The following is a 15185-nucleotide window of genomic DNA, read 5'->3' as shown; positions in this document are numbered from 1 at the left end:
GGGAATAATCTACTAGGAATTATCTCAAAGGTAAAAACAGGCAAGTTTATTTAGGTACATCTGTGCAACTTAGTGTAATTTAAATACAACTCTGCAAAAAAATAAAACATTGCTACTGGTGCGGTTCTGATATCAGATCTGTTGGAGCAGTTTAGTCAACATTTACTTTTCTTGCTGAACACTGAGAATTTTTCTAGACTTTTATTGTAACTGTACAGTATCTCCTTTATACGATACATCAACACATTTGATTTACAACTTTAAGTACATATGCAATTATGCTCAGAACTGACTCAAAGGCATGAAGAAGGACAGATCAGAGTTATGGGTGTTCATGGTTCAGCCTAATCTTCCCACAGGACAAGAAGAGAACAAGGAACTTCAAATGGTTCTGCAGAAAAACATTTCCAACCCTTGACCTCATAAACGTCTGACCAGCTTCTACCTGTAAGACGTGATGTTGCTGAGAGTTGGAGATACTCAAGCGTTCATCAAAAACAACTAAAACGTTTATCCTGAATAAAATATCTGCCTGCATTTCTAATCTTCTTTAGAATTTTGTGTCTGTTAATTCTGTTTTCTTACCAGTGACAGAAAAGCAACATAAAACCAACATGCGCCGACTGCTATGGCTCAACGAACGATAGTCATTGAGGCGAATGGTGCATCTGAAAATCGCCTTGTATGTGGATCGACTGTGGAGCAGGTAATCCTCTTCCTTACTCACTGCTGGGCCCTGTCGGTGAGTCAGTCCTTACTGATCCAGCCTCATCCATCACCCAGTGCTTCTCAAACATTTATCCATTTGTCTCCTTTTTGCTGTCGTCCTCTCTGCCCTGTGACCTGCTGATGGAGCCTCTTAGCTCCAGGACCTTTTACCTTTAAGAGACACAAAAAGCAAAGTATATAAAGCAAGTATTACACCTGAATAAACATGTGCAACAAGTGGTTTTCGAAACGGTTTTTAACTGTCATTTAAAACTGCAGGATAACACACAGACTGGTTAGACTTCTCCCTAAACACAGAGGTGCATGCGCTTGAGATTTTATGACAGTCACAATCCCAGCTAGTGCTTAATTTATTCCTAAAAACAACACATCAAACCATAAGTCTGTTACATTCCTACCTGGTTTGTGACTGTCAGGAAGAACTAAACAATGCCTTTAATTTGGAGAAGAAGCCCCTCTCCTGTTTCAATTCTCCATCCTCCTTATCAAGCCTGCTTTGCCCTGTCTCACAGTGTTTACCTCTGCTGCCGCCACCTGGACAGAGATCGACACCGCATCACTAAAAAAGCCTCTTCCCTAAGGCTCCCTCTCTGCAGATCAGGGTAATGACGGTTGTTGTCTTACCTGTGGTGGTGGCAGTGACGCCGTTCACTGTCCCATCCACGTCCGTCTCGTCCTCAGCGTAGCTCATTAGCAGAGATCGCTGTCTGTCTGTCAGTGTCCTGCACAGGAAAACAGATTCTATCATAAAGTAAAGTATGTTGGAGCAAAGAAATGAACCATATGTGAGTTTCTATTTTAAGCCTTACTTGGGTACTTTTACTTTAACATGTATGTAATGATCTCCAAAGCCATAGCCACTGATACGAGCAATTCCCTTCCCTGTCAGTCGGATCCTGTGGTCTGACTGGACGCCTGCAGGGATCTAATTACATGAAAATACAAGGTCAACAAATGGGATCTTAAACTGGTTACCCTTTTTATGTTATTGTCAAGTGTTGAGAATATGAGTGTATCTCTGCTCACTGTTAGGTTGAGGGTTTCATAAAGCCCTTGTGTTCTGGCTGTGCCTCCCAGAATGGCTTGAGCAACAGAGACGTGCAGGTCAGAGTGAATGTCTGCACCATCCCTCTTGAACACTGGACTCTTTTGGACCTGAAAACAAGATCAGAACACGCCCTGCTCAACAACACTTGGAATCAAAACATCATAGGCCACCTGGGCTGGGTTAGTTTGATACAAGCTCAGATCCTCTTACTTGTAATCAAAATGGTAGCAAGACAATCCAGCAGCATCCAATTACACCAGCTCTGACTAAATGCTGCCCTTTCTGGAAAGCTTTATTTGTAGACAGATTCCTAAAACATAAGCACTGGTGTAGATACCCACCCGAAATGTTATAAAGATCTCCTTCTTTCCAACTGGCATTCTGACTGTTTGGCCATGCTCTACCCCTAAAAGCAAAAATAAAACAGAATGAGGTGGTGTCAATCAGTTCAATCAGTGATCACCCATTAACCAGCTGAAACCGACCTGCAGGCACCGGAACCATCACAGTTTTTCTCTGCTTAGTCTGTCCTGTCCCATTGCAGGAGTTACAGGGGGTCGAGATAACGGTTCCTTTGCCGCCGCAGCGCCGGCAGGTGGAGCGCATCACAAACGGGCCCGTGTTCACAGTCTCCTGAAGGTGGAGGCCAGACAATGTGAGCGTTCAGTGATGACACACGCGTTACAATGTGAAGATAGGCAGGATTGTTCAGGGCCCTTACCATGCCAGAGCCGTTGCAGTTATGGCAGTGCTGGACCTTAGTGCCAGGCTCGTGGCCCTTACCATCACAGCGTCGGCAGGCGGCATCAATATTAATGGATATCTCTTTGTTTACTCCTTTTGCTGCTTGAGTGAAGGTCAATTCCATGACATACTGTGCCAGAGAGAGAGAGAGATATATTAACTACTCAACCTAAGCTCTCAGAAGCAAATCAACAACAGTCTTTGCCTGTATGTAGTATTCGACTTACCTCTTGTGGCTGGTCAAATATAGCATTGAAATCTCCAAACCCACGGCCTCCTGAGAATTCTCCGAAGATCTTGCGGAAGAGCTCCTCTGGATTCACATTGCTGGTCTGCCCTGTCCAGTAGTGATGCCCTCCACCAGCCTGCCCTGCATCAAAGCCGGCGGAGCCATACGTGTCGTACTGCTTCCTCTTTACTTCATCACTCAGGACCTGTGAGAAACATTTAAACGGCTGAGCTCTCCTTCTGACACACACACAAACTCACACAAAGAACACATTTACAGCTGAAAGTTCTTGAACCGAACCTCATAAGCTTCAGCCAGCTGAGCAAATTTTTCCTTGGCTTGGGGGTCATCTTTGTTAGTGTCAGGGTGATACTTCTTGGCCATCTGATAGACAACAAACACACTATAAACTACTGTGACTGGGAAGTTTAGAAAAAACACAAGCTGGCTGTGTGTGATGAATGAACGCACCTGATAGTAGGCTTTCTTGATCTCTTTCTGGCTTGCAGAGCGAGGTACCCCAAGGACCTGGTAAAAGTCCTGCTTGCTGTTAGCATGGGCACTTGTGTGGAAGGACAGCGTGAAAGCAGCAATGGGCGACTTGAGACCTAACAGAACAAAGTGGAAATAAAAGTAAATACTATTTATAACAGCACCTTTGCATCTAAACATTGCCTTTTGAATGAGTACACATTAGGTATATACTGTATGTCTGGATTCTTATCAATTGGAGAATACATCTTTCCTAAGATTAAATCTAACCTGTACTAAAATTACAAGAAGAAATTCTTACAACGAGTGAAGCAAATGTCCACTAAAGAGCCGGCTAACAGCCGACTGTAAATCAGCTACAGCAAGTCCGATTACATCACATCTGATTAACTGTGTCAGCTCCTATCAATTGCGCTCCAAAACACGGGTCTAATATCCAATTGAGTTGTTGATGTAGTTTTTTTAACTCTACATTAAATGTGCAAACCAGATATGACAACAAAGTTATCTTAACCTAGCCTAGCCTAGCTTAGCTTAGCCTCGGCTAGGCCAGCACCATATGGCTAAAACAACTCACCTGACAGACCTCTCAATGTCACCGCATTCCCTGCTGCGCCACACACCAGGCTCTCTTCCCGCCATAGTCTCCCCCCTCCCAGTGTAGAAGCACCGCGTACCGCTCCGCTACCAGTGCACACAAGCGTGCTGGCGGCCCGGCGGTGTCCACAGGACACGATGACAGTCATCCAGCGTGAGGAACAGCGAGCAGCCGAGGACGCCATCATTACTTCTCCGAGCGCCGCAAGGCGAGTGCGCATGTCTGGAACAAAGTAGGCGTCACACAGAGGTGCAAAGATTATATATTTTAGTCAAGAGAGATACTATCACTTTTAAAACGTTTATTTAAAAAAATAAAAATATCGCTTCATATTTTTATACTAAACTTAAGTGGCTGTAGAATTCAATTAAGACTAACTTATTCCAAAATTATTTATTTTTTTACAGTTTAGCAACATAAACAAGCTCAAATTCGCATACTAATTATAGCGAACATTCAGTCTAGCACGTGCCAAAGAAGCTCGCTCTCTCGTCTTTGCAACGTAAAACTCCGCCCAATCGGACTGTTGGGAGCAGCAAAGCAAGCGGACACCGCGCGGGGAACCTGTGCTGTCAGCTGTAGAAGGAGCCCTCTGTCGAGTACCAACCAGCTCGACACAAACACCCGGAAGGCACGAAAGTCAATCTGAGAGGGCGCCATGAATCGCTTCAAGACCTCCAAATTCAAAAACACCACTCCGAAAATTGCCAAGAAAGACGTGAGTAGCCCGCGAGCGTCTCGGAAGGGACAGTTTCTCTAGCTAACATTAGCTGTGCTACTTCAGCTGTGGTTTGGGGGGAACGTCTGCCTGCGGGGGATGTTGAACTTCCTGCATCTGGAAGCCTGTCGTCTACTGCAGCGCTGGGAGAACTACACGCAAATCTGAACCCACGCGTTTACTACAGAGTAATAACGTGACTGGTGGCACCTGCGGGGCGGAGGCTTGCGTGTGCACGGAGCTGCTAGCCTACATCGGATGTTGCACTGACGCCCCTCGTGAGGCTGTTACAACTAAGAGACTCTTCCCTTTGCCTCAGCAGTAATGCTGGACAGCATTGAGTGGTGTCTGCACAGATTTTCTCTGCAGCCTCAGGCGAATCAGGGACATTTGAATGTGAAATCTGATAAGTGACAGTTCCCTGTCAGTGATATCTGCAGAACCAGACTGTGTATCTTACATTTTTCTCATCCTCTCTTATCAGTGTGTTTAAGGCTGCACCGCCTGCAGCTCCCTTTGCTGAGGTGGTATTATGTAACCCCCCCCAAACACACACACAGTGTTTTACTGAGACATTAAGATGCCTGGAACAGACAGACGGTGCACGATTCTGGGTGCTGCTCCAGCCGCACAGCAGGTGGTGCTTTGTTGCTGTCAATGTTAAACCAGCCTCATCCCTTACATAGAAGGCTAATGAACGTGTGGCCCTATTAAAGTCATGTGAGAGCTCATAGGGGCAGGGAGGCTCGCAGGTCTTGATAAACAAGCGAGACGAGATCAGTGGGACGGGTTCTCCTTGGATGAAGCAAGAAAGCACTAAAATAAAAGCTTTAATGCTCAATGTTACAGTAAACCTTTGAAGTAAGTGTGTGCCATAGTTGCTTTCCGGCAGCTTTCTGAGGATTGGCTCAGCTGTAGCTGTTGGAGCGTGTCGTACAGAAACCCGGTCCTCCTGCTGCTCTGGCCTTGTTAAAGTTATGAAAGCGCTCTCTGCTGTGCAGTCGGGAGCCTTTGCACTTCCCCAATACTTGCTCATTCAGCCACTTATCTGTGTGCGCTCTCAGCTAGGTCCTTCCTGTTTAAGCCCTTCTTTAATTCTAGTTGTGACAGCGAGTTGGTCCTGCGTGTGCTCTTGTTTTGAAACCGGAGTTGGAGTTGAATTCTCTGTGTGAATGACTGCTTCCCTGTTGGATCCACTGTAATGTGTTTGTGCTTTCTCTGTCTTCAAACCTAGGAATGGATCAGCAATGTCCGTGCTGGCTCCTTCTCCAGCCAGGGGAATCACATCAAAGCCAGCTCCAAGCTGGTGGCCTTCAACACAGAGCAGGCTGGTAAGGCTGAGGGTTAGCGTTAGGACACAGTCAAGATGAAATGTTTGATGTCTTCTGTTTCTGCAGGTGGAGGGGTGCTGGGTGTGTCATCAGTCCGACCCGGTTCTGATGGCCAGTGGACCGTCAAGCAGTTTTCCTGCCATTCTGGTACTTCCCTCAGCCCAAATATCATTACTGCTAATCAAGCTAATGCCTCATTAATATTCATACTGTGACCCAGGTCTTATTAATTACTTTTTGTTTTTCGTCTTCTTTGCCAGATCTGGTGACCGATATGGACTTCTCTCCTTTTGATGAGAGTCTCCTGGCAACATGCTCTGGAGATGAAACGGTGGGGTCTTCAGTTTCATCTTTTCTTTGATGTGTTGATCTTGCCTCATCTTGTTGTGTCTAGAAGTTAAATCATGGCGTCTGGATGTAGTTTTCTCTTGTAATGTATTCTTCCCAAAGCTCATCTCTTTCCAGAGTTTTAAATATAATTCAAACCTTCTTGGTTTTCGTTACTCAAGCCATTTGGACACTCCCTCCTCTCAGCATATTATTTCTTCTCGGCCACAGGTGCTCTGGTTTACTGGAATCTGCTGAGTGTGGCTCTATGTGCTTTAGTCTCAGCAGTTTGGTTTGCCACGGATACCAGCTTGTTCAAGCTAGGCATGAAATATGATTCATGGATGTTGCTGTACTGACACATCATCACACAGCTTCAGTTCACCTGCTCCCTCCAACCGAGTGCTACTGGTGTCTGTGCAGGTGAAGCTGTGGCGTTTGTGTGAGCCAGAGAAGCAGCAGCCCAGCAGCCCGGAGCTGACCCTGCGTCCAGGCCGGGGCAAGCTGGAGCTGGTGCACTTCCACCCCACCTCCTCTGGCTTGATGGCTGTTGCCACCTCAAACTCTCCCCTCATCTGGGACACCAGCTGTCAGGATGCACCGCTAGCAGGTACCAGCACCGCTACACGTCATTGCGTGCGCAGTTCTAATGAAAGCCCTCATAAGGAAATGTTATCAGTCTTTGTCTAACATCCTGCACTGTCTGTTATGTGTAACATTTCACTTCCTGACAGTTAGTCTGTTTTATTGTGGTCTTCATGTGTAACATAAATATGCATTTGGAGTGAAGTGGGTTCTGTTTTTCTGTTTGGGACTGTCTGACTGACACTGCATACATTTTACAGCCCTAGGGCTCTGTCTAAGTGCTGGAGCAGCAGAGGTAAAGTTTTGATTTGCAGTCCTGGTCCCAGTACCTCCAGACTGGTCTCAGCATTAAGTCACTGTCTTCATGCCTCACCCCCCCTCCCCTCCACACACACAACAGCTGCGTGGCTGCTGCCACTCACTGCTGATCCGACATTTCATGAGCTGTCTCCACCGACTTCCATCACCCTCATGCACATGTGGCTTAAACACATGTCATCTGTATTTGATTGTGTGTGTTTGGGTTCTTTTTTTCTTTGCTGCACATGGTTTTGTTTGTCTCCTTGTCTTAACGGATGCACCTCTCCATCTTTATCAGTCTTTACACAAGCTGTGCTGTGTTCACTTATGGCACTGCAGACTGATACCTGCCATGCTCATCATTTCACTCATGCCTACTTCAAGGACACATGGTCCAATCTGAATTTTCTGATTGCTGTGTTTACGGCTTCATTTCTGTGATGTATTTTCCCTCCAGTGCTTTTTTGCCTATCTGTGTCGTGCTGTCACTGTGTTCATTAGTTTTATCACGTGTTTCTTTTCTAACCCCTTCTCAACCTACTTACTCTTCTTTTTTTCACTGCCTCTCTCATTGTGCTTCTGCAGTTCTGGAGCAGCACAGCGACCAGCTGCAGAGTTTGAGCTGGAAACGGGACGGCTCCCTGCTGGCTTCCTCCTGCAAGGTGAGGACTGAACCAGACGTATATGGAAATAACTAGCTTCACCTCCATTTAAAGCCTGACTGAAGTTATTTTCTTTTCTACCAGAATCAATCACAGTGTAGTTTCATTGTGTGACCACTAGATGTCGCCAGTGACTCGCGTTCAGTGAAGCATTGCACACATTAGTCACAGCTGCACACAGCAGTTTTATTTCCTTGGCACACCTGTCGGTGATAAGTTGATTGGCGCTATTGATGCAAAGGCTCACTCAGAAAGCGATGCAAACTGTCTGGAAGTTGGAACTTTTAGGAGTAAGAAGATGTTTCTGTGAGCTTTGATTATTTGGATGTGGGTGTTCGCTTTCATTGGATGCACCTCAGACCTCTTCTTCTGCTTCTGCTCCAGCCTGGTGGTCTTGATTTCTACTTCATGGACTTCATTTAAAAAAATATTAACCAGGGTCCCTGCTTGTAAAGATTTGAAAATTTGTTATTGCGTCACACATTGGATGAGGAATAACTCTGTTAGTGGGAGCAAAGAGCGAACTTGGTAAACTCAGTGATGTAAACAATGTAACAGCCACTTCCTTGTAATACTGATGGCAACACATTTAAAAAGGAGATCATGTAACAAGTGAAGTAATAATGAGAACCCAGTCTTGGGGTTTTGTTTGGCCTTGACCCCGTCTGTACCCTAATCCTTAATACCTTTTATATGAAGCCTTGTGTGCTCCAGTGTGTGTTTAAATCTTATCAGAAACTCTTGATTATAATTCTTTTGACATGTTCAGTAGTTTTATAGCTTACAGCAAAAAGCGAAGGGGAGATCAAGTCTCTGTGTGGTTTTATGCATCTATATTGCCTCATTCTCATCTGGTCCATCAGGAAATAATCACAGCGCTTGAAGGGATTTCCATTATGTTGTTAATATTTTGTGTTGGAGGAGGAAGAGGGAGGTGGCATGGGTTTATGAGCAGGGGCAGAGAACGGAGGGATTTACGGGTGGAATCGTTTCGTGAGCAGATTTGGTTTATAGGAAGATCCAGAGGTGTTTTAGTGAAGGTTAACAGGAATGTATTTGCATCCTTTCTGACATGCCACACAGGCTGATTGAAGTGAAAATGAGACAGGGGTCTCTTTATGCATTATTTGGACAATACAAGACGGCTTTGCTTGCTTTTGAAATCAAATTACCTCCGACAGAAAAATCTACCACATGTGTATTTAGCAGGTATCATTGTCAGTCTAATCCCGCTTGTTTGTCTTTTGCTCTGACAAGCAGCAAATTACTGCAGCCTTCACAAGCTGTGTCCAAATCGTGACATTCACCTTGACAGGATAATCATTCTCACCTAAACTACCATCAGCCTCAGTGCAGCCAGAAAGAACAGGCCGCCTCAAAAGAAACCAGGCAGCAGGAAATGTGAGCCAAGATCAGAGCTGGGGGCCTCCTAGACTCCTGCCCTGTTGGGCTCTGTTGTCATTTAACCCAAAAGGCCCCTTTCAATCTCTCCAATCCAGCTTATTAAAGCAAATAGGGCCTGCCAACATGTGGGTCCAATCCCCAAACCCGCCCTTTGAATAAACACAGGGCAGCGGTGGGGGGCAGGGGTAAAAGGGAGACCCACACCCCAATGACAGACCTGGTTTGAAGTTCTATTTGTGACACGTTTAGAGGGAGAAGAGCATCCGCACATACTGTAGTTGGAGCAGAGCTGGACAGATGTGTGGGTCACATCCACACCATATTTCTTAGACGTGTATATTATATTCAGTGAAGCTGATGATTACAGCATGGACTGACGGCGGTAACCGTGGGAGACTGAAGGAGCAGGAGCGTGTTTGACGAGTGAAGAGAGCATCCCCGCTCGGCGATTCCCAGCGACTGTGTGTTTGCGTACGCGTGAAAGCAGATGAGCAGTGAAACCTCATCAGCAGCAGCTTGAGAATGAGACCCTGTCGCTTTGATTAAACAGCTGCTGACACACACACGCTGGTATCCAAGCCCTCCATCTGCACGTTTATGAGTGAAGGTGCTGTGTGTGTGTGTGTCTATGGGTTATTGTCACAGGCTAGAGACCGTGTGTGTGTGTTTGTGTGTGTGTGTGTGTGTGTGTGTGTGTGTGTGTGTGTGTGTGTGTGTGTGTGTGTGAGAGTACCTCTCATCTGTGTGTTTGCACAGCCAGATATTTTTCTCCCACATATGTTGTTGTTTGCACTACAACACCTCAGATGAGCGAGTGAGGGCATTCACATTTCTTTGTGTGTACAGTGGATTTGTGTGCATTTATAGTAGGATGAAACTAAAATGATGTTTACTGTAGAATGCAAACGAAAGGTTTATAGCTATCTGATACTAAACTAAATATTTGAAACACATTTTGGCAAATATGCAACAGGTAAACTCTCCATAGGACAAGTGAGGGGTACAGAAGTGCGTGTGCGTGTGCGTGTGTGTTGTTCTTGTACTGTTCCCTGAGCCGTCTGCTTAGACCCAGGTCACAGACCTGAAGACAGCCCTCGGGGCACTGCATTCGTGGGTGGCCTCCACACACGTGCTTATATTCACAAAGATAGGAGCAGGGAAAGAGACGGCTTGTCAGAAAGGATCCCCGTTTGCTATTCGAGCTAATAAACAACCAATAAATCCCCTCCTGGATGGTCGAGGGGCACAGGGTCAAGAGAAGCTTCATCTCACACCACTGATGTAGTTTAGCCTGAGGAATCAAATCATGTTGTGTTGAGAATGACTGGGTGTTGCATAGTGCCACCGTGTATGTGTGTGTGTGTGTGTGCGTGTGCGCGCGTGTGTGTGAGTCTAGTTTTCTGATCATCCGCCTTCTGATTCCCTTTGACATGTATATGTTAGCTAAATGTGTGCGTGGTTTGGTCTAAGCCTTCTTCCCCATTGCCTGCTCTCGGCTCCGTATGTCAGGCAGCTGCTGTGATCGCAGTCACACGGCAGTATTGAGTGACACGGCTGCAGACACGCACGTCCCACTAACACAGCCTGATCTCGTTAGGGCCCATTTCCTTTCAATCAAAGAGGAGCCTCTCTGATTGGCTGCTATGACTGAATATCCTAATATATGTTTGGGAAGGCAAGAGGCCATTGAAAGGTCACATGAATCTGAGATCATGCCGATAAATGAAGTCAGCCTATATGAGTGAATCAGTCATTATTTAACTTCCATCTGTCAGTTGTTCACTAAATTTTTTTATATGACCTTTTATAGGACAAGATGCTGCGTGTGTTTGACCCCAGAGCCCAGCTGACACCCGTTCAGGTAAGTGTGTGTGTGTGTGTGTGTGTGTGTGTGTGTGTGTGTGTGTGTGTGTGTGTGTGTGTGTGTGTGTGTGTGTGTGTGTGTGTGTGTGTGTCTGCGCATGCGTGTGTGTGTGTCTGCGCATGCGTGTGTGTGTCTGCGCGTGTGAGTGTGTGCGTAGTTACTTTATCGTAAACAGATTTTTTTCCACCACTGCGTTTTGTGATAAACATGTTGACTTTGACCCAGAGAGCTCACCGCTGGCCGCTCGGCTCCTATTGATTTATGTTTGCGCTGCCTAAGTTGCAGGCCCTTCTCCCTTCTTCCCACGGGTACCCATCCCACACTGAGCTGCTGTGACCATGAGCGTCTCTGCTCATCACCACTCTCACGCTTTATTGGAAACCTCTCACCAATGGCACCCATGAACCCATGAAGCAGTGGAGTGTTTGTGGGGTGGCAGATATTCATACACACATTTATATCAGACCTCCTGAAGTTTATTAATTACCAAGATGCGCCTCGGGCTGTGTGGAAAAACATGCTGCAGCAGATTAAATATTAGACTAGAGGAATACCCGGAAGGCTCATCCCCCTGTGTGGATGTGAGGCGGACACCTGCATGTTTGTGTTTATGCACATGGTTGGACATCTGTCTGTCGGTTTGGTCTGTTCCCCGGACCCCGTCCTGACGTCCTGCTGACGTCACGTCGCCGACTCAGACCGGCAGCTTTAAAGCAGGCTCCGTGCACGCGCATTTGGTGTGTGGCACACTTAAAGCTGAACGTCTTCACGACACGCGCGTGACTGGATTGTGTCTGTTTGCTTAAGTAACACACGCTAATGTCCACCGGCTGCTCTCCAGTGTTTGGCTTGGATGTTTACAGCAGGTGTGTCTCTCTTCAAGCGCCTTTGAGCATGTTGCTTTTCAACAGCACATTTGAATGTTGTGCTTTGTGTCCTCCTCGCCACACACGCCATGGGGGCATCAAGCTCAGCTTGGCTACAGCGACCCCAATAACCCTCGCCTGATGAATGCTATCCCAGACTTGGCCCTTCTTGGTTCTCTATTTAACAAATGGCTGTAAGTAATTCAAATAAAATAGCTATTTAAATCACTCTGCGCAGCCAAAGGCCTCATTACTGTAGAATGAATCAGTATTGGGCTGTCCGTATGTCTGCAATGGCGTCACCAGTTAGACATTGGTGGTTTCTGGTGCTGGGGATGCTCTGCTGGGACATTCCAGCCCAGTCTATGGCATTTTTGACTTCATTAGATAGTTGACAGTGGTGAACGGCAGGCTGTATGTGGGAGAGGAGGAGGGAAACAGATGTGACAGAAGTCTGAAGGAGAACTGGGAACCAGTAATGTGTGCTTTATGAATTTGCCCCAGGCACAATCTGCGACCTCCTGTCACTGTTTTCTTTTTCTGTTTGTTCCCCACTCGTTGATTCTCCTGGTCCCGCTGCCGCAGAGCAGGGGCCGGAGCAGCACAGAGGCCTGAGTCAGCACGTTGTTCTCTGCTGCACTCCACACATGGTTTCACCACCTCAAACCGATGCTAGGATCCAGATCAAAGTTATTAGAGGGCTGCTCTTCCCTTTTTTGGTTTCATGTTCTCCCTCCTCCCATTTATCTCAAACACACGAGGTCCCGCTTTGAGAGGCTTCAGATTAAAGTCGTCCGAGAGCGGAGTGAGCAAGCCTCGCCGTGACAACTGCCAGATGTGTGATGCTGTCTCTCTGGTGAATGGGAGAGCCGCTGCCACTCCTTGTATCGCCTTGTCTGCCAAAGCAGAGATGGAAGGATGCATAAATGTATGTGTGTAAAACAGTGAGTTTTGTGACATGCCACATACAGGTATATGCCCTCCATCCCATAACGGGACCCAGGGTAGCATCGTGGAGCAGGGCTGCCTCATCCTTGTGGCCAGCACCGAGCCGGGCTCTCCCTCAGCCAGGTGGGGTAAATATAGGCCCTAATTACAGCCCTGCTCCTGCTGCATTTATGGGAAATACGACTATGCAGCGTAATTAAGGTCTTGGACAAGAGGAGCAGCATATACAGCATCTGTAATCAGTGCATGAGTGTATCTGAGAGCGCGAGCAGCAGACAGTCGTATTTAGGTAGTTGGCACAGTTGGTGAGACTGTTTGTTTGTAGATGTGGCAGCATTTCTTTCTATCGTCACTATTCACGAGCCAATTAAACTCTGCTCTGCCGTGTTAACCATCAGGAGCCACTCAGGCTGATTGGTTAACTTGGATGTGCAGCGTTTGTGTTACAGATACGGCTCAGCGGCAGTGACAGATGAGGTGGTATCAGATATAAACATTAAAGTTGTTTTTACCCACTTTGCTGTTCTGGGTGCTGCCCGTTCTCCCAGCAGCCCTATACTGGCCTCATGTTTGCAGACAAGTATCTGCACTGAGCTCCCTCAGACCCAGAACACAACAGGCGCCGATGGGGCGAGGTGTCCTGTGGATGGAAGAACGTGTGTCTGTGGGCACATGTGTCGCCTGTCCACTCAACTCTGTAATTGTTTTGTCCCATTCGTCTGTGTGTTTGCTGAGCGTCTGTTTCTTTATATGTATGTGTATATGTGTACGTGTGTGTGTGCATATACCATGTGTGCTTCAAATTACAGTGCCGAAAATACCCCTCATAGTTTTGGGCCGGCGCTGGCCGTAGAGCTGTCGATCTGTGGTCGCCGGAGGAGTAGGGAGACAGGAAAAGGGAATAGTTTGCTGGACTTGGGGACCAGATTCCTCTTTTCCAGCTCTAGCTTCTGCTGCTTTGGGTGAAATTAGAGAGGACCACGGGCTGGAATGGGTTTGGACGCGAGGAGAAAGCGCTGGGCAGGGCCAAGGAAAAGCACAGCGATTTTTACTGCCATAGGTGGCTCAGGGCAGCCACTCATACCATCTTTTATATCCAGCCATAAATCACAGACTGAGCTCCCTGGTAGGTGTGTGTGTGTGTGTGTGTGTGTGTGTGTGTGTGTGTGTGTGTGTGTGTGTGTGTGTGTGTGTGTGTGTGTGTGTGTGTGTGTGTGTGTGTGTGTGTGTGTGTGTGTGCAAATATCTGTGAGTCTCCTGTTGAATCTTTCATCACGCGACAATAAACTGCATTTGTAAGAATGTGTTATTTCTGAGTTCTTGTAATTAGGAACGCGTGGGTGTTTAGGAATTGGCAGTAGGTGCGTGTACTTGACTCAGATTTAATCGTTATATACACAATAAGGTGCCGATGAACCATTGCAGAGCAGTTGATTTAGTATCAAATGAGTCGTATGAAGGGAGGGAAAGATGCCTCCTTGTGTTTCCCTGAACACAACACACGCCACTTGATTGTAACACACTTGTAAATTCTAGATCACATTTTCTGTGTGTTGTATGTGATTAATATTAATATTATAATGGCCCAATAACCTGCGATCCTGCATGGATGCTTGGATATTGATATAAGGTGTTGCTTTTCTATCATCTGTTTAAAGGGATGCAAACTCAACAAGTAGCTGTTGTTGATTTGCAGCACTTAGGATGAGGCAGGAGGTTGTCAACTCGAGCTCCATTTAGTAGCTCAGCTTTTCAACTGCGTCAAGGTTCAAGATCAGCAGATTGAGCATTTAAAAGTCAAACATATGTTCTGCCTTATTTGCATTTCTGCTTTTACACTTTATGATTGGAGCGAGTCGCTGAGACGACTGCAGCTCAGGGCACGTTGGCAGTGACCGAGTGCCAGCTGCACATCAACACAGACGTGGAAATGCTTGTCTGACTCCCAAAAGGAAGAGGAGACTGTCGTACCACCGAATAATTCCTCCTCAGAATGTCAGAGCTTGCCAGAGAATGGGATTTTGATACTTCCCGCAGAATGAAGCTTGTTTAGCATTTGGAGAATGTCTAATACTAACACCACAAGGAAACCGAGTCAACATTGTGAAATGTGAAGTATAACGTCTATGAAGAAAGGGGGTTCATTCCAAGAAAATGTCACAGGCTTACTCATCACCGCTCCGAAGCCGAGATGCTTTCACCTAAAACCCGGCCAAAAATGCTTCTGTGTTTGAAAGCGCTCCCCTGCACGTCCACTATGACAATAAGCAACCCTGCTCTGTTTGCGATCACACGTGGCTGAATGGCCTTCGATGCCTGTGCCGTCCACCATGGCTGCAT

At 46.6% G+C, this 15185-nt stretch overlaps 2 protein-coding genes across 6 annotated transcripts in view; one reads left to right on the top strand and one right to left on the bottom strand.

The window, feature by feature from the left end:
- Window positions 1–186: 186 nt before the first annotated feature.
- dnaja3a (DnaJ heat shock protein family (Hsp40) member A3a) lies at window positions 187–4096 on the bottom strand. 4 transcript variants are annotated; one of them, XM_029159490.2, is made up of 12 exons: window positions 3820–4075; window positions 3222–3358; window positions 3051–3134; window positions 2749–2955; window positions 2499–2651; window positions 2263–2410; window positions 2119–2183; window positions 1756–1884; window positions 1539–1654; window positions 1354–1451; window positions 1128–1263; window positions 187–879 (listed from the first exon to the last, which is right to left on the bottom strand). In XM_029159490.2, the coding sequence occupies exons 1-11, from the start codon at window positions 4058–4060 to the stop codon at window positions 1142–1144; spliced, it is 1500 nt and encodes a 499-aa protein (XP_029015323.1). In that variant the 5' UTR covers window positions 4061–4075; the 3' UTR covers window positions 187–879; window positions 1128–1141. The 4 variants fall into 4 exon arrangements, with proteins under 4 accessions (XP_029015323.1, XP_029015324.1, XP_029015327.1 ...); XM_029159491.3 differs by having other exon boundaries at window positions 3829–4071; XM_029159494.3 differs by lacking the exon at window positions 1128–1263 and having other exon boundaries at window positions 3820–4096.
- Window positions 4097–4373: 277 nt separating this feature from the next.
- Window positions 4374–15185, top strand: part of LOC114860703 (mitochondrial import inner membrane translocase subunit TIM16-like) — a 71111-nt gene continuing 60299 nt past the window's right edge. The window contains exons 1-7 of one of the 2 annotated variants that reach the window (XM_029159486.2): window positions 4374–4558; window positions 5793–5889; window positions 5956–6036; window positions 6150–6220; window positions 6640–6826; window positions 7687–7763; window positions 10978–11028. In XM_029159486.2, coding sequence (XP_029015319.1) covers window positions 4499–4558; window positions 5793–5889; window positions 5956–6036; window positions 6150–6220; window positions 6640–6826; window positions 7687–7763; window positions 10978–11028 — 624 coding nt within the window. In that variant the 5' untranslated portion in view covers window positions 4374–4498. The remainder of the gene's footprint in view (window positions 4559–5792; window positions 5890–5955; window positions 6037–6149; window positions 6221–6639; window positions 6827–7686; window positions 7764–10977; window positions 11029–15185) is intronic. The other variant, XM_029159488.2, reaches the window with a different exon arrangement.

Source organism: Betta splendens, chromosome 8 (genome assembly GCF_900634795.4).
Source record: "Betta splendens chromosome 8, fBetSpl5.4, whole genome shotgun sequence".
NCBI lineage: Eukaryota > Metazoa > Chordata > Actinopteri > Anabantiformes > Osphronemidae > Betta > Betta splendens.
Note: the sequence above shows the minus strand (reverse complement) of the source record. Positions and strands in the feature narration are given on the sequence as shown.